This window comes from Salvelinus alpinus, chromosome 12, assembly GCF_045679555.1.
Source record: "Salvelinus alpinus chromosome 12, SLU_Salpinus.1, whole genome shotgun sequence".
NCBI lineage: Eukaryota > Metazoa > Chordata > Actinopteri > Salmoniformes > Salmonidae > Salvelinus > Salvelinus alpinus.
The window spans coordinates 30,244,247-30,266,846 of record NC_092097.1 but is presented as its reverse complement, the minus strand read 5'-3'; the positions used below and the strand labels follow the sequence as shown (position 1 = coordinate 30,266,846).

Here is a 22,600-nt window from a genome sequence, read left to right as displayed (position 1 = left end):
GATGCACACAATCACAGCACCAGATCAGGTGTTGCTAATTTAAGTTTATACAGTTTCAAGAGTAATGCTGGGAAAGGTACTTTCTTGTATGCTGGAGCTTCAGAGTGGAATGTGTTGCTTCTGCCCATATATACTGTATGTAAACATTATTGACGTGACCAGTGTTTAATGACTCGATGTACATAGGGGAGAAGTCTCTAAGGTTCAGGGCATGGTACTGGGAGGAGGCAGGCTAGTGGTGACTGTTTAACAGTTCGATGGCCTGGAAATCGAGAATTTCAATAAGCATTTTTCTATGGCTTGCCATGCTTTCCACCTGGCTACCCCTACCCCGGTCAACAGCTCTGCACCCCCCGCAGCAACTTGCTCAAGCCTCCCCCACTTCTCCTTCACCCAAATCCAGATAGCTGATGTTATGAAAGAGCTGCAAAATCTGGACCCCTACAAATCAGCCGGGCTAGACAATCTGGACCCTCTCTAAAATTATCCACCGCAATTGTTGCAACCCCTATTACTAGCCTGTTCAACCTCTCGTATCGTCTGAGCTCCCTAAAGATTGGAAAGCTGCAGCTGTCATCCCCCTCTTCAAAAGGGGAAGACACTCTAGACCCAAACTGTTACATACCAATATCTATCATGATCTTCTTGGCCTTCCTGTGAACCAGGTGCTTTAGATGTCCCTGCCTTTCTAAGGTCTTCGAAAGCCAAGTTAACAAACAGATCACCGACCATTTCGAATCCCACCGTACCTTCTCCAATACGCAATCTGGTTTCCGAGCTGGTCATGGGTGCACCTCAGCCACGCTCAAGGTCCTAAACGATATCATAACTGCCATAGATAAGAGACAATACTGTGCAGCCGTATTCATCGACCTGGCCAAGGCTTTCGACTCTGTCAGTCACCACATTCTTACTCAACTGGCTTGGTTTCTCAAATGACTGCCTCACCTGGTTCACCAACTACTTCTCTGATAGAGTTCAGTGTGTCAAATCGGGGGGCCTGTTGTCCGGACCTCTGGCAGTCTCTATGTGGGTGCCACAGGGTTCACTTCTCGGGCCGACTCTCTTCTCTGTATACATCAATGATGTCGCTCTTGCTGCTGGTGATTCTCTGATCCACCTCTGCGCAAACGACACCATTCTGTATACTTCTGGCCCTTCTTTGGACACTGTGCTAACTAACCTCCAGACGAGCTTCAATGCCATACAGCTCCTCAAACAGGAATATCGCCTGTTGGGGCAGTGAGAGCATACTCCTCAAACAAGAATATCGCCTGTTGGGGCAGTGAGAGCATGCTCCTCAAACAGTGGTTGATGCATGATCAATTGATGAGAGAACAGCTGTCCACCCTGAGGCAAGAAACAGTGCAAGCTTCTTTTTTGCCACTTTTTCAAATCATCAGTAACGTGTAGTCATAGCCCCTATGTTTTGATTTCTAAGACATTCTAAGGTTTGTATCCTTCACAACTAAAGTTGCCAAATAACTCTTAATGTAGCATATAGGACCTGTTTTAAATGATCACTTTATTACGCTCAACATTGCCATTTCATATGTGCAGTCACTCTGTAATGGGAAAAATATCCTTTCTATTTTATTCCGCTAAGTTCAATTGTATTGTTCTTACTATAAAATCATCTAAAATAAAATAATGGCACAGGACTTAAAATAATTGGTTGGCATATCGCTGTAGAATGCTGTGGTAGCCATGCTGGTTAAGTGTGCTTTGAATTCAAAATAAATCACAGACAGTGTCACCAGCAAAGCACCATCACACCACCTCCTTCATGCTTCACGGTGGGAACCACACATGCAGAGATCATCCATTCACCTACTCTGCATCTCACAAAGACGCGGCGGTCAAATTTGGACTCATAAGAACAGATTTCCACCAGTGCATTGCTCGTGTTTCTTGGCCCATGCAAGTGTCGTCTTCTTATTGGTATCCTTTAGTAGTGTTTTCTTTGCAGCAATTCGACCATGAAGGCCTGATTCACGCAGTCTCCTCTGAATAGTTGATGTTGAGATGTCTGTTACTTGAACTCTGTGAAGCATTTACTTGGGCCTCAATCTGAGGCTGGTAACTCTAATGAACGTATCCTCTGCAGCAGAGGTAACTCTGGGTCTTCCTGTCTGGCCGCAGGTCCTCATGAGAGCTATTTTCATCATATTGCTTATTGGTATTTGCGACTGCTCTTGGAGAAATTATTTTCTTGAAGTGTTCCACATTGACTGACCTTCATGTCTTAAGGTAATGGTGGACTGTCGTTTCTCTTCGCTTATTTGAGCTGTTCTTGTCATAATATGGACTTGGTATTTTACCATAGAGGGCTATCTTCTGTATACCAACCCTACCTTGTCACAACACAACTGATTGGCTCAAATGCATTAAGAAGGAAAGAAATTCCACAAATTAACTTTGAACAAGGCACACCTGTTAATTGAAATGCATTCCAGGTGACTACCTCATGACGCTGGTTGAGAGAATACCAAGAGTGTGCAAAGCTGTCAAGGCAAATGGTGGTTACATTGAAGAATCTTGAATTGAACACTTTGGTTACTACATGATTCCATTATTCCATTATGATTCCGTTATTTCATAGTTCTGATGTCTGATGTCTTCATAGTTCTGATTCTACAATGTAGATAATAGTAAAAATAAAGAAAAACCCTTGAATGAGTAGGTGTGTCAGCTTTTGACTGGAACTGTATAATTTCGGATGGAAAAATGCTTTCAGTGTAAACCTGAACGACTTAAACCAGATATAAAGTATGTAGAAAAGATAATAGACCTATATGTTATAATTTTGGAACTAACAATCACCAAAATAAAAGCTAGACAGACATTATTAGCCATAGCAAAATGCATAGAATTGCAGGAAATTGGCTTTAAAACTGCAACATTTTCTCTCGCCTCCATGGCAAAATGTCTAGAATTGCGGAACATTTGCTAAAAAATTTAAAATAATGTATGCATCACCAAGATGAGGGGCCTCCTTAAATTTTCTCAAACATTCAGATGGGCCGACCTGGCCCATTGCCATGCCCCCTGCCACGCTTACCACCTTAGCCCATTTTTTTAATCCAGATATTTTGATGGGCCACCTAATCCAGTGATTGTCATGCATTGTTTTTTCAATAGAGATGAATTTGCCTGCATCTTTACTGTATGTGCACTAAAATCATATTCTAATTTTGTTGGGACTAATTCACCACCTGAGTAAATGGAAACTCAACATATTATCTGGATCGCTAACTCTAAATATAACATCCACTGCTAGTAACATGTATTAATCTAACAGTAAATTAATTGTCCAAAAAAACATTGCAGTTGTAGCCTACCGCCCAATGAGGCCTATGCTATCACAATGGCCAATGCACATAATCATTTTGCGCGCATCGTATCTCAAATCCACCTCTAATATCTTGGTTGTAAAATCGTTGCTATTGAGCACAAAATTGAGAGTTGAAAAAAAAGTTATACAGTGCATTCGTAAGGTATTCAGACTCCTTTGACTTTTTCCACATTTTGTTACATAACAGCCTTATTTTAAAATTGATTAAATAGTTGTTTTCCCTCATCAATCTACACACACTACCCCATAATGACAAAGCAACATTTAATTTTTTTTGCAATTGTATAAGAAATTCTAAACTACCACTTTTACATACAGTTGAAGTCGGAAGTTTACAAACAGTTAGGTTGGAGGCTGACAGGCTAAATGACATAATTTGAGTGAATTGGAGGTGTACCTGTGGATGTTTTTCAAGGCCTACCTTCAAACACAGTGCCTCTTTGCTTGACATGGGAAAATCAAAAGAAATCAGCAAAGACCTCACATGTCTGGTTCATCCTTGGGAGCAATTTCCAAATGCCTGAAGGTACCACGTTCATCTGTACAAACAGTAGTACGCAAGTATAAACACCATGGGACCACGCAGCCGTCATACTACTCAGAACGCGTCCCCTTCCTATCCTAGAGTTGAAAGTACTTTGGTGCGAAAAGTGCAAATCAATCCCAGAACAACAGCAAAGGACCTTGTGAAGATGCTGGAGGAAACAGGTGCAAAATTATCTATATACACAGTAAAACGAGTCCTATATCGACATAACCTGAATGGCCGCTCAGCAAGGAAGAATCCACTGCTCCAAAACCGCCATTAAAAAAGCCAGACTACGGTTTGCAACTGCACATGGGGACAAATATTGTACTTTTTGGAGAAATGTCCTCTGGTCCGATGAAATAAAAATAGAACTGTTTAGCCATAATGACCATCGTTATGTTTGGAAGAAAAAGGGGGATGCTTGCAAGGGGGATGCTTGCAAGCCGAAGAACAACATCCCAACGGTGAAGCACGGGGGTGGCAGCATCATGTTGTGGGTGTGCTTTGCTGCAGGAGGGACTGGTGCACTTCAGAAAATAGATGGCATCATGAGGATGGAAAATTATGTGGATATATTGAAGCAACATCTCAAGACGTCAGTCAGGAAGTTAAAGCTTGGTCGCAAATGGGTCTTCCAAATGGACAATGACCCCAAGCATACTTCCAAAATTGTGGCAAAATGGCTTAAGGACAACAAAGTCAAGGTATTGGAGTGGCCATCACAAAGCCCTGGCCTCAATCCCATAGAAAATTTGTAGGCAGAACTGAAAAAACGTGTGCGAGCAAGGAGGCCTACAAACCTGACTCAGTTACACCAGCTCTGTCAGGAGGAATGGGCCAGAATCCACTCTACTTATTGTGGGAAGCTTGTGGAAGGCTACCTGAAACGTTTGACCCAAGTTAAACAATTTAAAGGCAATGCTACCAAATACTAATTGAGTGTATGTAAACTTCTGACCCACTGGGAATGTGATGAAAGAAATAAAAACTGAAATAAACTATTATTATTATTCTGACATTTCACATTCTTCAAATAAAGTGGTGATCCTAACTGACCTAAGACAGGGCATTTTTACAAGGATTAAATGTCAGGAATTGTGAAACTGGGTTTAAATGTATTTGTCTAAGGTGTATGTAAACTTCTGACTTCAACTGTATGTGAACTTCAGACCCTTTACTCAGTACTTTGTTGAAGCACCTTTGGCAGCAATTACAGCTTAGTCTTTTTGGGTAGGGCGTTACAAGCTTGGCACACCTGTTTTTGGGTAGTTTGTCTCATTCTTTTCTGCAGATCCTCTCAAGCTTTGTCAGGTTGGATGGGAGCGTCGCTGCTTTCCGAATGCACTGTACATACAGAAAGCTGTATTTTGCCAGCAATTGGATTTTAAAATGCTATACAATCAGAACACCTTTATTCTCCAGGATAATGTTTTTCACCGGGAAAGAGGAGAGTGGCTCGCTAGACACAGCAGCAGGCCCCAGCGAAACAGCTATCCTCCAGGGGCAGGCACACACTTTCATGAGGATAATGTTCTTTACTGTTTTACAAAATCACGGTTTTAGCCTCTTAAAAAAATAAGATGTTTTGAGTGAAGTGACCATGTAGAATTTTCCGCTCGCATTGATGCGACCAATTAGAAGTGTAACTCGCACAGCTAAGTAAAGGGGTCACAAAATGCAACAAAATGGTCGCAGTCTGGAGCCCTGCTATGCATTCATGATTTGTCAAGTTGTAGCATTTGATTTTTGCTATAGGCCAACGGTCGTTTTAGCAGTTGAATTTTTATTTATTTCAGTACAAATATTTTTGGTGGGGTTGGCCGGTAGGGGTCGATAACATCGTATATCACAATGTTTTATGGGTACATAATCACAATAGTACAAAGGTTGACATCGCCCAACTCGAGTGTGTGTGTGTGCTCATCACTGCCACCTCCCTGTACCAATAAACACAGAACTCATTGGCGCTCTCTTCTAATTACAGGCACATTCATTTAGTCTATGAACAGTTTTCAGGCACAAAGGGAAGATATTTGTTTAATTAACTTCACTATTCTATACTTTGTCAGATTTATCTTTCAAGTGCTGCCTCTTTCAACCTTTTGAAAGTGTAGCTAACGGTTTTCTGAAGAATTACAATGTTCGTATTGGGTGCTGTATTAAATGTAGTGGACAAAAGGTCTGGAATTTAAATCAAACCAACAATGCAGTTCAAGAAAAAGTTAAGAAATTGAAATGAAGTACATTTTTGATTGTATTTTATTACATGAAAATAACATAACAATAACGAGGCTATATACAGGGGGTACCGGTACCGAGTCAATGTGCGGGGGTGAAGGTTAGTCAAGGTAATTTGTAAAGTGACTGCATAGATAATAAACAGCGAGTAGCATCAGTGTAAAAACTAAGGGGTGGGTGTCAATGTAAATAGTCCGGGTGGCCATTTGATTAATTGTTCAGCAGTCCTATGGCTTGGGGGTAGAAGCTGTTAAGGAGCCTTTTGATCCTATACTTGGCGCTCCAGTACCGCGTGCCATGTGGTAGCAGAGAGAACAGTCTGACTTGGGTACCTGAAGTCTTTGACAATTTTTGGGGCCTTCTTCTGACACCGCCTAGTAAATAGGTCCTGGATGTCAGGAAGCTTGGCCCCAGTGATGTACTGGGCCGCACACACTGCCCTCTGTAGCGACTTAAGGTCAGATGGCGAGCAGTTGCCATACCAGGCAGTGATGCAACCGGTCAGGATGCTCTCGATGGTGCAGCTGTAGAACTTTTTGACGATCTGGGGACCCGTGTCAAATCTTTTCTGTCTCCTGAGGGGGAAAAGGTGTTGTCGTGCCCTCTTCACGACTGTCTTGGTGTGTTTGGACCATGTTAGTTAGTTGATGTGGACACCAAGGAACTTAACTCTCGACCCGCTCCACTTCAGCCCTGTTGATGTTAATGGGGGACTGTTGGGCCCTCCTTTTCCTATCATCCTATATCAGCACCTTCGTCTTGATCACATTGAGGGAGAGGTTGTTGTCCTGAAACCACACAGTCAGGTCTCTGACCTACCTATAGGCTGTCTCATCGTTGTCGGTGATCAGGCCTACCACTGTTGTGTCGTCAGCAAACTTAATGATGGTGTTGGAGTCGTGCTTGGCCACTCAGTCGTGGGTGGACAAGGAGTACAGGAGGGGACTAATCACACACCCCTGAGGGGCCCCAGTGTTGAAGATCAGCGTGGCAGATGTGTTGTTGTCTACCCTTACCACTTGGGGGCAGCCTGTCAGAAATCAAGGATCCAGTTGCAGAGGGAGATGTTTAGTCCCAGGATCATTAGTTTAGCGATGAGCTTTGTTGGTACTATGGTGTTGAATGCTGAGCTGTAGTCAATGAACAGCATTCTCACATAGGTGTTCCTTTTGTCCAGGTGAGAACGGACAGTGTGGAGTGCAATTTGAGATAAGGTCATCTGTGGATCTATTGGGGTGGTGTGCGAATTGAAATGGGTCTAGGGTTTCCGGCGTGCTGGTGTTGATGTGAGCCATGACCAGCTTTTCAAAGCACTTCATGGCTACCGACGTGAGTGCTACGGGCGGTAATCATTTAGGCAGGTTACCTTCGCTATCTTTTGCACAGGGACTGTGGTCGTCTGTTTGAAACATGTAGGTATTACAGACTCGGTCAGGGAGAGTCAAGTAAGACTCTTTCCAGTTGGTCTGCGCATGCTTTGAGTACACATCCTGGTCATCCGTCTGGCCCCGTGGCTTTGTGAATGTTGATCTGTTTAAAGGCCTTGCTCACATCGGCTACGGAGAGAGTGATCACAGTCGTCTGGAACAGCTGGTGCTCTCATGCATGCTTCACTGTTGCTTGCCTCGAAGTGAGCATATATGGCATTTAGCTCATCTGGTAGGTTCTCGACACTGGGCAGCTCGCGGCTTGGTTTCCCTTTGTAGTGCGCAATAGTTTTCAATCTCTGCCACATCTGACGAGCATCAGAGCCGGTGCAGTAGGATTCAATCTTAGTCCTGAATTGACGCTTTGTCTGTTTGATGGTTCGTCTGAGGGCATAGCGGGATTTTTAATAAGCTTCCGGATTAGTGTCCCGTTCCTTGAAAGCGGCAGCTCTAGCCTTTAGCTCAGTGCGGATGTTGCCTGTAATCCATGGGTTCCGTTTGGGATTTGTACGTACGTACGTATTCATCCAATGGCACTGAATACGTACGTATGTACGTACAGTCAATATGGGGACAACATCGTCGATGTACTTATTGATGAAGCTGGCGACTGAGGTGGTGTACTATTCAGTGCCATTGGATGAATCCCGGAACATATTCCAGTCTGTGCTAGCAAAACAGTCCTGTAGCATCCACATCATCTGACCACTTCCGTATTGAGTGAGTCACTGGTACTTCCTGCTTTTAGTTTTTGCTTGTAAGCAGGAATCAGGAGGATATAATTATGGTCAGATTTGCCAAATAGAGGATGAGCTTTGTATGCCTCTGTGTGTGGAGTGAAGGTGGTCTAGAGTTTTTTTCCCCCTCTGGTTGCACATGTGACATGCTGGTAGAAATATTAGGTAAAACGGATTTAAGTTTCCCTGCAGTAAAGTCCCCGGCAACTAGAGGTGCCACTTCTGGATGTTAGTTTGGAGCCCGTAAACGGCAGCCATCCCTTCCGGCACCATTATATAACTCTGATTAGGAGACAGTAGGCAGTTTTATCTACTCCCATAATCCATTATTGGCATTTTGATTATCTATCTTTCAATGAGGTTAGGTGGAGCAGGCAATGTTGTGCTCTTTGTATGGAGAGGCATTTCTACTTTTGAATAGGAATGGGACTTTGCTAAATCTGACTTTGATCTGATAGCTACCAAGTAATGTTGGGCTCAGTATCACTGAAATTGATATTGTAACCATTACTTTTTACATAACAATACTGCTTCTGCTTTGGCTTTAATGGGGTACATGTTAAAACTAACATAACTAGAAAAAAGCTTTACATGTGTGTGTCAATACTTAGCCTTACTGTCAGCCTCTTAAACTATTGCATTAGCCTAGGCCTAAATGTTGGAATTCTTCAAAGAAATGTAATATACCATCCATTAAAATAACACGTTAGCAAGCAGTTATTTAACCACCATGACACAGTCCTGTCTAAAGGATGTAAACAACTTCACCTTCTTTGGTACTATAAAGGCTATGTTTCAACACTTCCCTACTTCAATTTATTCAGTCTTTGGTTTGGTCTGTGCATTGTCTGTACGGCCAGTCTACTGCTGCTTATTGTTAATGTATGCTTTCCCCTGCTTCTGAAAGGTGTCTAAATGTGTCCTTGACCCTGCTGGTTATCTCACACACTGCAGTCTCTGGAGTGAAGCCAAATAGGGGGTGCTTATAACCTGGACAGTGTGTGGTGAAATGTACATTCATTCTTTTGCATATCCCACTCCCCCTGATCCCATGCCGGAGAGTGGGGTCACAGCATGGGGTCAGCCATTGACTGCGACCTGGGAGCAATTAGGGTTAAGTGCCTTGCTCAAGGCCAGATTGACAGATTTTTTTGATCTTGTTGGCTTGGGGATTTTAACTAGTTACTGGCCCAAGGCTCTAACCCTATTGTATTTAACTAAGGGGTAAGGTACTGTGAGCAGTCCTAGTGTGGGATTTATGTTTTTTTCTGCTCTGCATAGTGTGTGCTGTGAGGGTGCTGGCTGCCCTGTGTGCAGGAGTGTTGTGACCTGCTCTAATGCTCAGAGCGAAGACAAATAAAATGGTTTCAATATGGAAAGCAGAGTATTGCACACCTCATTGATTCCACTTTATGGCCCAGTAATGGCTCTGCAGCTACCAGGCACCAGCTGTATTTGTTTGCTCTCCATATTTCCAAGATTGTGGCCAACTGGCCCAGTCTTTTTCACTCGCAGGGAAGTGCAAGATAATTGGACATGTGCAGTTTCTGTCAAGGGGCTCACATTACTCTTTCCAATGGGCCACAAGACCTCCAAGAAATCCTGCACCTCAATAGATGCAACTGTTGTTGTTTAGCCATTTTAGTGAGTGTTTGTTTCACTGTGTGTGTGTGATTTTTGGTTGTTGTACATATTTGTGTGAAATTGTGAATGAATTTTATCAGACTACTTAGAGCTGGAGGATTTGTCAGCTTTGTCCTCTTGTTCCTCTGCTGTGACTGATTGACTATTTATTCACACTAAAGCTCTGATGTTCTTATCCCAGACAGCAGTTGTCAAACGCTAATTTTGACTCGCCTCCAATATCCCGGAAGACCCCGGGCTCATCTGTCAAGTGTAAAAAACCTAGACAGACCACAGGCCCCAAGAAGGAGGCATCCATCTTCAATCACTTTTTCCGAAAGGGGCCCACCACCTCCACAACTTCTCTCACGACAGAGGCCCCGCCAGCACAGCAACCTATTCCCTGCAGAAAGAGACTGTCTGGCACTCCTCTACGTAGCCATACTGTGAAGGAGAGCCCCCGTCCTACACAGACTGTGAAAGTAGACCCTGATCATCAGGTCTCTGTGAAGGAGAAGCCCATTGAGGACATACCGGCCCAGGTGCTGGTGTCTGTAAAGATGGAGAAGATGGACTTCTCCATGACAGGGCTGGCGTCCCTGGCTGATTCACAGTCCTCATCACAGGACCTGAATCCTCTAGTTAAAGGTAAGGCCTGCCTGCTGACTGACTTTCTCCAGGAATTCTTCGGTGTGTGTGTGAAGACACTAATTCTATTTTCCATTGGAACATTTTGAATATGAGAGACTTGGCTGCCAAAACATAGTGTTTCTAATGCATACAGTATGGGCCTATGCTTAAAATGGAAATGCTCTCCATAGAGAAAGCAATGTTGGTTGTACTGTTTTTCATATTACTAGTTGCATAGAATATTCTTGTCCATTTAAAGACATGCTCAGGACCTTTGGTGACTACTAAGTATTTCTTAAACCTCCCAGTTTGAGCTGGATGTGTAGTTCATACATGCATAATCTATGAGCAGAATTACTGTTTTACCTCAATTAACCACAAAATCCCTAGATTGTAAGCGACTGTTTTTCTGGAAGCTGTGCTGCGCTATTTTTCTTAAATTCTTCCCCATGTGGGACAGCCCCCTAGCTATTTGAGTTCTAGCCAATGAGCTTCAGCCCCTCACCTTCTGAGTGACAGCTAGCAAGATGCACACACACAGCAGAGCGAGAGAGCAATGACATGATGCACATACAGTACCAGTCAAGTTTGGACACACCTACTCATTCAAGGGTTTTTCTTTATATTTACTCTTTTCTACATTGTAGAATAATAGTGAAAACATTTGGGTGATAGTGAAGGCCAGGTCATCTGATGCAGCACTCCATCACTCTCCTTGGTCAAACAGCCCTTACACAGCCTGGAGGTGTTTTTGGTCATTGTCCTGTTGAAAAACAAATGATAGTCCCACTAAGCGCAAACCAGATGGGATGGCGTTTCACTGCAGAATGCTGTGGTAGCCGTGCTGGTTAAGTGTGCCTTGAATTCTAAATAAATCACAGACAGTGTCCCCAGCAAAGCACCATCACACATCCTCCTCCATGCTTCACAGTGGGAACCACACATGCGGAAATCATCCGTTCACCTACTCAGCGTCTCAGAAAAACAATGCGGGTTGGAACCGAAAATCTCATATTTGAACTCATTAGACCAAAGAACAGATGTCCACCAGTCTAATGTCCATTTCTTGTGTTTATTGGCCCAAGCAAGTCTCTTCTTCTTATTGGTGTCCTTTAGTAGTGGGTTCTTTGCAGCAATTTGACCACGAAGGCCTCATTCATGCAGTCTCCTCTGAACAGTTGATGTTGAGATGTCTGTTACTTGAACTCTGTGAAGCATTTTATTTGGGCTGCAATCTGAGGCTGGTAACTCTAATGAACTTATCCTCTGCAGCAGAGTTAACTCTGGGTCTTCCTTTCCTGTGGCGGTCCTCATGAGAGCCAGTTTCATCATAGCGCTTGATAGTTTTTGACTGCACTTGAAGAAACATTTATAGTTTTTGAAATGTTCTGTATTGACTGACCTTCATGTTTTAAAGTAATGATGGACTGTCATTTCTCTTTGCTTATTTGAGCTGTTCTTGTCATAATATGGACTTGGTCTTTTACCAAATAGGCCCATCTTCTGTATACCCCCCTACCTTGTCACAGCACAACTGATCTGCTCAAACGCATTAAGAAGGAAAGAAATTCCACAAATTAACTTTTAACAAGGGACACCTGTTAATTGAAATGCATTCCAGGTGACTACCTCATGAAGCTGGTTGAGAGAATGCCAAGAGTGTGTAAAGCTGTCATCAAGGCAAAGGGTGGCTACTTTAAAGAATCTCAAATATAAAATATGTTTTGGTTTAACACTTTCTTTGGTTGATTCCATATGTGTTATTTCACAATGTAGAAAATTGTAAAAATAAAGAGAAACCCAGGAATGAGTAGGTGTGTCCAAACTTTTGGCTGGTACTGTATCTGCACATATGTGATGTAGTAACCAGGGACCACTTTTGGGTGTTGAGCACTACCTTCAGAACTACTGGCTAAAAAGCATACTGGATAATTCCTTTAAAAATGATGGATGATTTCAATGCTGCATGGAACTGTGGCCATTTCACAATGTGTCTCTCCTTTTCTATATGTGTGTTTGTCTATAAATCCTGCTGTGTGTGTTTTGCAGTGGAGTGTCCTGTGTGTTCTGTGGGCATCCTTGAACAGTTCATCAACAAGCACCTGGACAGCTGTCTGACCCAAGGGGAAAAGAAGGAGAGCCTTAGGAGGTACCATTGAACACACATCTCACAGGGGTTCAAGAGAGTTCCCTTTTTTTGACGTTTCTACTTGTTTTAGGCTTCCTTGACACTGATGACGTCCAAACTAAGCTGAAACTTCAAAAAAGTGTCCCTTAGAATTCCCCTAGAATATTCTATTAAACTTGATGTAAAGCTAGCACTAGGTCAGGTATGTGACTTATGTTTTGATTATTTTGACATGTCTCTGTGTTGTATATTTTGTTTAGATTTCTGTTTTGGGAGATGTAATATCCCTTCCTCTGCTGAAAGTACTGTCTACTCTACCTTCAAATTTGAAGTCAACCTGGAAATGTTTATTTCTGTAGATATCTAATGGAAGGTTCCACAGTAGGATAAATATAGGCCTGAGCCATTTGATTCTCCATCATAAACTGGCGAAGTGTACATGACAGCATGGAGCCCTTGATTCGTGACCTTGATGTCAGAGTGATGGATTACACACGTTCCTATAGTCTTCAACACATTTGACCTGCCACACACCTCTGAATAGGAGCTGGTGAGGAGTTTTCAATGCTACTGTACTCATATAAATACAGGCATTGCGTCTTGGTGATGAAGAGATGCCATGTGGTCAGAACCTTGTCCTGTCCTGAATCCTCCTCATGGAGTTTCTATCTGAAAAGCAGAGATTTGAAAGTATACTTCACATAATGGCTAGTAGGAGAGGGGAACAACAACAGAACTGAAACAGAATTACTTGGAAAGCCCAGAAAAACCCAATATACACTGCTCAAAAAAATAAAGTGCACATTTGTGGCCTGCTGGAGGTCATTTTGCAGGGCGCTGGCAGTGCACCTCCTTGCACAAAGGCGGAGGTAGCGGTCCTGCTGCTGGGTTGTTGCCCTCCTACGGCCTCCTCCACGTCTCCTGATGTACTGGCCTGTCTCCTGGTAGCGCCTCCATGCTCTGGACACTACGCTGACAGACACAGCAAACCTTTTTGCCACAGCTCGCATTGATGTGCCATCCTGGATGAACTGCACTACCTGAGCCACTTGTGTGGGTTGTAGACTCCGTCTCATGCTACCACTAGAGTGAGAGCACCGCCAGCATTCAAAAGTGACCAAAACATCAGCCAGGAAGCATAGGAACTGAGAAGTGGTCTGTGGTCACCACCTGCAGAATCACTCCTTTTTTGGGGGTGTCTTGCTAATTGCCTATAATTTCCACCTTTTGTCTATTCCATTTGCACAACAGCATGTGAAATTTATTGTCAATCAGTGTTGCTTCCTAAGTGGACAGTTTGATTTCACAGAAGTGTGATTGACTTGGAGTTACATTGTGTTGTTTAAGTGTTCCCTTTATTTTTTTGAGCAGTGTATTTATTAGCCTTACGTGGGTGGCCAGTGCAGTAGTAGAAAAACCCAATTGTCACCCAGTAGAATCTTACTTAGGTAAAGTATTTGGTTTGAAATATACTTAAGTATCAAAAGTAAATGTAATTGCAAAAATATTTCACATTCCTTATATTACGCAAACCAGACGGTATTTTTTAAAGTTTTATTTACGGGTAGCCAGGGTCAGTCACACTCCAACACTCAGACATAATTTACAAAATCAGCATTTGTGTCTGCCAGATCAGAGGCAGTAAGGATTACCAGGGATGTTCTCTTGATAAGTGTGAGTTGGACCGTTTTCCTGTCCTGCTAAGCATTTGAAATGTAACCTGTACTTTTGGGTGTCAGGGAAAATGTATGGAGTAAAACGTACATTATTTTCTTTAGGAATGTAATGAACTAAAAGTTGTCAAAAATATAAATAATGTACAGATACCCCAAAAAACTACTTATTAAGTAGTACTTTGAAGTATTTTTACTTAAGTACTTTACACCACTGGGTAAGCGATAGCGAAGAGCTTTATACCATACACTGCTGCCACGATGTCTGGCTCCAAATATATGTGTCTGTTCTTACAAGTGGTAGCGGAGTGACTCCCGGCCTCTAATATAATTTCATTACAGAGCCTCGCTCCGCCCTGCATATCAGGCCTTAGGTTAACCATAAAGAAAAGGAGAGCCTCACACTTTAGGAGCTCAGACGCTATAATTTAATAACCGTTGTTTCGACAGACAAGCTGTCTTCATCAGGGTAAAATGACAACTGTGGGTCACTAGTTTATATGGATTGGAAGGTTAACTATGGACATTCAATTCATGTTGTCTTCTTCTGTGGTGCCCTCCCTATGATGGACTCTTATTGGGCCAGCCAGAGGTCTGAGTGCTGCAATAACACTTCCTCACTGTAGTTCATTATGAAATGAATAATAGTCTAATGACCATGTTATAACAAGTTATTAACTGATCTTCTCTATGGCTTCATATGGCACAGCTGCCTAGGTGCCAAGAGGAAGCCGATGAGGAAGCTGGTATACACTCTGCTGTCCATGCAAGAGCTGAAGAAGAGGCTGAAGGAGTGCCACCTCTCTGCCCAGGGCACCAGAGACCAGCTGGTCAGGAGGCACCAGGACTTTGTACACTTCTACAATGCCCAGTGCGACGCCCTCGAACCGAAATCAGGTAAGAGCGCCATTTTCACTGTGTGAAAAATGACGATGACAGGGAGTCAACCTTGGCTGATGGTACACATCTACTTTTAAATCTCAAAGCAGTCTTCTGACCACCATAAATGTAGTTTCCTCCATTCAAAGCCATCGTTGTATAACTGTTTAGGCCATTATTGACTACAAGCTATCATTCACAATTGATGAACATTTACAAGAAAAATGTGAAATCACAACAGCTAGTTCCAATTTGTGTGCGTGCGCGTGTAGCGGAGGTAATTTACAGCAGCCCAGTGTGGTGTGTACAGAGCCAGGCCCACTGACGGCTGTGTTTGGGGAGAGCCCTGCAGACCATGTCACAGCCCTGCCAAGTCCTCTCTGAGTTAGTATTTCCCCATGATGACACAGAACCTGCCTCTGCATGGAACGGTCAGAGGTTCAGCACAACAGAATAGACATCTCTGATGGGAAGCAGTGTTTGAATGAAACACCAAGGCCTGCTTTGAGCCTAGCACATGATTTGAGAGTCTACTCTTATCAAGACTTAAATCATTTCAGCTCTGGCAAGTATTTTTTCTTGCCTTGACTTTTGCCATGCTTCTGTGATATCTTGAGAGTGTTTATTACAGTACTTGTACATGCTCTAAGAATGTCAGTGAGTGACCTTGATACATGATCATGCTAGGTGTATAATGTCATGTCCTCCTAGACCTAGCTCTTGGCCTGTACTATCCAGTCAGTAGTTGGGTATGTCAGAGGATAAAGGCTGTTAACAACACACACATTTATATATTTGACCTCAGTGGACAGGTTCTCTAATCCAACAGCACCTGCTCAGACTAATCGACATGAAATGGCCAGGAGACGTGTGTGTACAAATCACCCAGAAAAATGTAACCACTTGATAGTTAATGTGCATCTCTGGGGATGCTTCATTTCCTCAGTAGTGGTCTCCTGGTCATATACCTTAATGTGGTAAAAACAACAGTTCACATAAACAAGCCATGGGCACCTGATCCAGAGGGTCATAAAGGTCTCTGTTCATCCTCTTTCAATAGCCAAAGACATCGCCAAAGAAGTGGAGGCCAACGAGAAGGCCAGGAACCAACTGCAGGGGAAAACCAAATGTGTACGTACCAAAACAGGATCAAAGCATCATTGACTAGCTCCACAGGACCACCGGATAGTTTCTGTTGTTCCCAACATGGCAGTATGTCCAATAAAAGGTGTTGTCCCTCGTAAACAACCTGGTCTAGTGTGTTCTTGCAGTTCAAATGATCACTTTACATGGTATTTTTGTTGTCCAATTGTGTTGCAGGCTATGGTCTTCTCTAAGAACCAAAGTCTGGGGCAAATCGATGAGATGCATTCAACTTACAGTAAGTCATGTCTGACTGGTACGCTTCCTCCATTGATCTGTTGTCAGTAGCTAGGTTGTTATCCAATTTGTGACCGATTTTAATGCTAATATTCTAAAATCTTTATAAAGAAAATATGCGCATTTTCCCACCAGTGGTGTTTTCACCAAACGGATTTGTTACGGATAGAAATCAGTGAGTGATGACGTAGTGCACACAAAATGTTATTTTTTGCTTAAGATTTCATGTACCGAATAAAAAAGATAAAGTTCAATGTGTTTCCACCGCATTTTCAACTCTACCAATAGTTTTGTCACAAACTGTTTCGTTTAAGTAGCAAATGTGCCTGATCTAGCCAACAGCATACAGTGCAGGTAGGCTGTGCGGGTAGGCTAGTCTACATGATGAGATTATTATGGATAAGAGCGAGAATATTTTATTTGTCAAACGGCAGTCAAGCATTGATCATCATGTCACCAGTATCAGACCCTCGATATTTATTGGAATGGATCATCAAGATCAATGTACTCTTTCAACACCCTGTGAAGTTCATAAGTTATTTCATCTGTAGCCTAAGAAATTGCATGGTTTCCCTAGTCGTAGTGGAAGGATCACACACCATATCATTGCGTAAATCCAAGTTTAATTCGATATGATGGTTATTATATTAATATTTGCGCATAAAAGCGTTTCCACTGCTATTTCTCGCAGAATACATTTTACCGACACAAAAAAATCCCCCGCATGTCGAACAAACAAATGTATCTGTCGGCACCTATACATTTTGTACCAAAACTTCCTGTTTCCATCACAGATGTTATGATTTATTTTTATACAGTATGACTTTATTTGCATACAAACTGGATGGAAACGTGCTGTGTGAGTTCAGAATTGTTTTTTGAAGGCCTTTTCTCAATTGACTTTAGCACTGATGTGTATTATTGTCTACAATGGATGTGTGCGATATTGATTAAGTTGACCGTTGATCCCTGTTTCGTCTCAGTGAATCTGAATGATTTCTCCTGATGAGTCAGAGCTGACGTCATCTCAGTGAAGGGTTGGTGTAGAAATAGTTTAGCAGCATCACTGCGCTCTGAGTGTATTCTCACTCTGTTCCCACTGGTGCAAAGTATTCATGAATTCATGCATAGTAAACCTCCCACATCAAAAGATACTACAGTTTACTATAGAATATTAAAGTACTTACTATGGAATGGAAGAAAATAAGCGCATTTTCCCACCAGTGGAGTTTTCAACAAAAGGATTTGTTACGGATAGAAATCAGTGAGTGATGACGTCAACGGTCAACTGCATACTTTGCACCAGGACCAATTCGGAAAGATAGGTAGGAGCAAGCCCATGTAACGCTTTGTAGGTTAACAGTAAAACCTTGAAATCAGCCCTTGCCTTAACAGGAAGCCAGTGTAGGGAGGCTAGCACTGGAGTAATATGATAAGTTTTTTGGTTCTAGTCAGGATTCTAGCAGCTGTATTTAGCACTAACTGAAGTTTATTTAGTGCTTTATCCGGGTAGCCGGAAAGTAGAGCATTGCAGTAGTCTAACCTAGAAGTAACAAAAGCATGGATTAATTTTTCTGCATCATTGTCCTTGGGGAGCTCATGCCAGAATTTTTACTCTGATGTTCCCCCCTCGATCATGTAGTGCTTACTATATAATTTTGTAATATACTGTAGTATACCATACTCCCCACTGTAGTATCCCTTGCAGTGCATAAAATTAACTGTTTGGTCCACCGGCCACTGGGGCAGGGGTGCAACGCTGTCATCAAGGCAAAGGGTGGCTACTTTGAAGAATCTCAAATATAAATATATTTTGATTTAACACTTGTTTTGGTTACTATATGTGTTATTTCAGTTTTTGATATCTTCACTATTATTCCACAATGTAGAAAATAGTAAAATAAAGAAAAACCCTGGAATGAGTAGGTGTGTCCAAACTTCCTATTTATCTTTCGATCGATCAAACAAAGTTTATTATAGCTTAGGTTTGCTTGTTTGACAGACAAATAACACATTAACATGTGGTCACCAAAATGACTTAGATCAGTTACTTCCACTAGATAGCTTTCTGAAATGAACTAAAAACGATGACAAACAATACTGTACTTCTGATGGTAGAAAATAACAGGTGCATTTACATGAACAGATATATATATATTTTTTTTTACAAATGGCTTTACTTAAAGACAGTCACCTTATTGGTGGGCGCAGCCAATAAACTGCCTGGACCTGAAACTGGCAATGCCTCCAAAAAAACCTTTACATAATGAACATCTTGAATTTTGTTACACATGATTAAACTCACTGATGGTCAAACTTAACACATACCATTCAGAACAATTGACCACCCCAAACAGTTCTTAAAGACAGCTTGGTCACAAAATGATTGCTCACAGAACTAAACCAACAGCAACAATGCCCTACAGCCTATACTCACAAAGGACCTTCCAGGTACAAAGGCTCTTCCAGGTACAACACTCTCACCTGGACATGACCAAAGGGTGTTTTTTTACATTTCCTGCATGTCCTCCCCTAATAAGGGTGGCTAGGGAAACAGTGACCAAAATGTGGTTCTTGCAGTTTCAAGATTGTAACTGATTGAGGATTGATAGGTAGGAGGTTAAGGTTATGGTGATGCCCATCTGTGGGACTTAAGTTAAAGAGCAGCTGAGTCTTTATAGATTCAGGTAATGGAGATGATACATGGCAGGGAATAATTGACAGTTGTTGATGTGATTTGTCTTGAATCAAGACTTGGTTGGCTTTGTATGGAGTATGGTTTACCTAAAAGGAGGCACAGAAATATAATGAACAGCAATAAACATGCCATTAACAGTCGATTTAATTATGTAATAATCAATGACAATCTCCACAGAGGAGCTCTGTCAGTGACCATCGGGTTCTTGGTCTCCCCCGATTGCTCCGTTTGGCCGGGCGGCCAACTATAGGTAGAGTCTTGCTGATTCCAAACTTATTCCATTTAAGAATAATGGAGGCCACTGTGTTTTGGGGACCTTCAATGCTGCAGAATGTTTTCGGTACAAGGGTTCCTCGACACAATCCTGTCTAGGAGCTCTATGGCAAATTAACTTCGTTTTTGCTCTGACATGCACTGTCAACTGTGGAACCTTAAATAGACAGGTGTATGCCTTTCCAAATACAATCAATAGAATTTACCACAGGTGGACTGCAAGTTGTAGAAACATCTCAAGGTTGAGTAATGGAAACAGGATGCACCTGAGCTCAATTTCGAGTCTGAATACTTATGTAAATACGTTTTTTGTTGGTTTTTTGTAAAAATGTCAACCTTTTTCTTTGTTATTATTGGGTATTGTGTGTAGATTGATTTAGAAAAAAAATTATTCTATCAATTTGGCTGTAATGTTACAAAATGTGGAAAAAGTGAAGGGTTCTGAATAGTTTCCGAATGCACTGTACATATAGTAATGCTACAGTTTTTTTTAGACTGTAGTATTTTCTTCATGTGGGCTGGCCCTTAGATACTGTATCGGGGCGGCAGGTAGCCTAGTGGCTAGAGCATTGGGCCAGTAACCGAAAGGTCGCTGGATCAAATCCCCGAGCTGACAAGGTAAAAATCTGTCATTCTGCCTCTGAACAAGGTAGTTAACCCACTATTCCCCGGTAGGCCGTCATTGTAAATAAGAATTTGTTCTTTACTGACTTGCCTAGTTAAATAAAGGTTAAATTAAAAAAAGATACTAAAACACTGCTGGTGCGTTTCTTATTTCAGAGTGCTTAGTCATTCCAGTCCACTTGAGTGGTGCACTCACTTTAGTCCTTGTACCAGTTTAGGAGAAGTCATCTTCCTCAGAGCTGTGAAGTGAATCAGGCCAGAACCAGAGATAAGAGGAGTGGCTCTGTCACATACACAGATCAGATCAATACAGTGGGAGTGCAACAGGGGTGCACCATCGAGCCTGCTTAATGCCCTCGTATGGCTAAGGACCCACTTCAACGGAGAGAATTGCCAGGAAGACCATAAGCTCCCCTGGTGGCTGTGTAGCTGTAAATTCTGAGAAGGCCTCTAACTGTAATGAAGTGATTAAGCATCAGGGACTCTCACAGCAGCAGACATTACACGATGAGAGGAGGGAAACGCTTAGGTTTACTGGGGTGTTTCAGTGTCTCTTTGGTGAATAATTCTGACCTGTAATAGCCTTTACCCAGCGGGAATTAATTTATACAGAAGAATCTGAGACAGATTGTGTTTGCCTTGCCTCTTGGGCAGACAGACAAAGAGAGAGCGAGAGTTTGTAAGTGGACCGTATGGCACTTTGCAAGGTTAAGTGGCTGTGATAGCCAGAGGAAGATAAAAGGTGGGTGGAACTAGAAATAGCTTGGTGGTGCTAACTTTGATAAATATGGAGATTGAAATATTGATCTGACTCATGGAGGGGTGTATTATAAATAGCTGGCTTAAATGAAAACAGTTTGATTAATCAGACCAGAGCCGGCTCGCCCGGCCCCGTGATGACTCACTCCTGTGACTGTTAGATCAGTGAATGGGCAGACACCAGGGATATGGCAACACACATGCACAAACACAGAGTGCTGGCCTCATGCTGTATGTGGTAGCAGTTTCGCTCTCTCTTCCAAACGTGTGAACAAGATTGGCACACTCAATGAATGTGCCTCCATCAGTGTGCTATTGTATCATTGAACAGCAAGGTTGCGAGCAGGACCCTAAACAATGCCAAACAGAACTCTGTCAATGGAGACCAGTTTTTTTTTTCTCAGTGAACTTCAGCTTTTATTATTATTATTATTATTATTATATATATATATATATATATATATATACAGTTGAAGGCGGAAGTTTAGTTCCTTGCTGAGCGGCATTTCAGATTATGTCGATATAGGACTCGTTTTACTGTGGATATAGATACTTTTGTACCTGTTCTGGGATTGATTTGCACTTTTCGCACCAAAGTACATTAATCTCTAGGAGAAACGCATCTCCTTCCTGAGCGGTATGATGGCTGCGTGGTTCCATGGTGTTTATACTTGCGTACTGTTGTTTGTACAGATGAACGTGGTACCTTCAGGCATTTGGAAATTGCTCCCAAGGATGAACCAGACTTGTGGAGGTCTACAATTTTTTTCTGAGGTCTTGGCTGATTTCTTTTATTTTTTCAATGCCGAAAGACGGCACCCTACACAGGGCACTGCCCTGGGGCCATGGGATATTTTTTAGACCAGAGGAAAGAGTGCCTCCTACTGGCCCTCCAACACCACTTCCAGCAGCATCCAGGGACTGACCAGGACCAACCATGCTTAGCTTCAGAAGCAAACCAGCAGTGGTATGCTGAATTTCAGCTCAGGTGCATCCTGTTTCCATTGATCATCCTTGATGTTTCTACAACTTGATTGGAGTCCACCTGTGGTAAATTGAATTGATTTGGAAAGGCACACACCTGTCTATATAAGGTCACACAGTTGACAGTGCATGTCAACAAAAGCCATGAGGTCAAATAAATTGTCCCTAGAGCTACGAGACAGGATTGTGTCGAGGCACAGTTCTGGGGAAGTGTACCAAAACATTTCTGCAGCGTTGAAGGTACCCCAGAACACGGTTGTCTCCATCATTCTTAAAAAGAAGACGTTTGGAACCACCAAGACTCTTCCTATAGCTGGCCGCCCGGCCAAACTGAGCAATCGGGGGAGAAGGGCCTTGGTCAAGGAGGTGACCAAGAACCCGATGGTCACTAACAGAGCTCTCGAGTTCCTCTGTGGAGATGGGAGAACCTTCCAGAAGGACATCCATCTCTGCAGCACTCCACCAATCAGGCCTTTTTGGTAGAGTGGCCAGACGGAAGCCACTCCTCAGTAAAAGGCACATGACAGCCCGCTTGGAGTTTGCCAAAAGTCACCTAAAGAACTCTGACCATGAGAAACAACATTCTCTGGGCTGATGAAACCAAGATGGAACTCTTTGGCCTGAATGCCAAGTGTCACGTCTGGAGGAAACCAGGTACCGCTC

The 22,600-nt window shown here is 42.6% G+C and overlaps 1 protein-coding gene across 2 annotated transcripts in view; it reads left to right on the top strand.

The window, feature by feature from the left end:
* The window catches only part of LOC139535837 (E3 ubiquitin-protein ligase RAD18-like), an 89,247-nt gene that overhangs the window by 5,719 nt on the left and 60,928 nt on the right, over window positions 1-22,600 (top strand). For both annotated transcript variants that reach the window (XR_011667203.1, XM_071335670.1), the window contains exons 5-9: window positions 10,112-10,557; window positions 12,589-12,688; window positions 15,050-15,237; window positions 16,280-16,350; window positions 16,540-16,600. Coding sequence is in view for 1 of the 2 variants with exons in the window: in XM_071335670.1 (XP_071191771.1) it covers window positions 10,112-10,557; window positions 12,589-12,688; window positions 15,050-15,237; window positions 16,280-16,350; window positions 16,540-16,600 (866 nt within the window). In the remaining variant the exon portion in view is untranslated. The remainder of the gene's footprint in view (window positions 1-10,111; window positions 10,558-12,588; window positions 12,689-15,049; window positions 15,238-16,279; window positions 16,351-16,539; window positions 16,601-22,600) is intronic.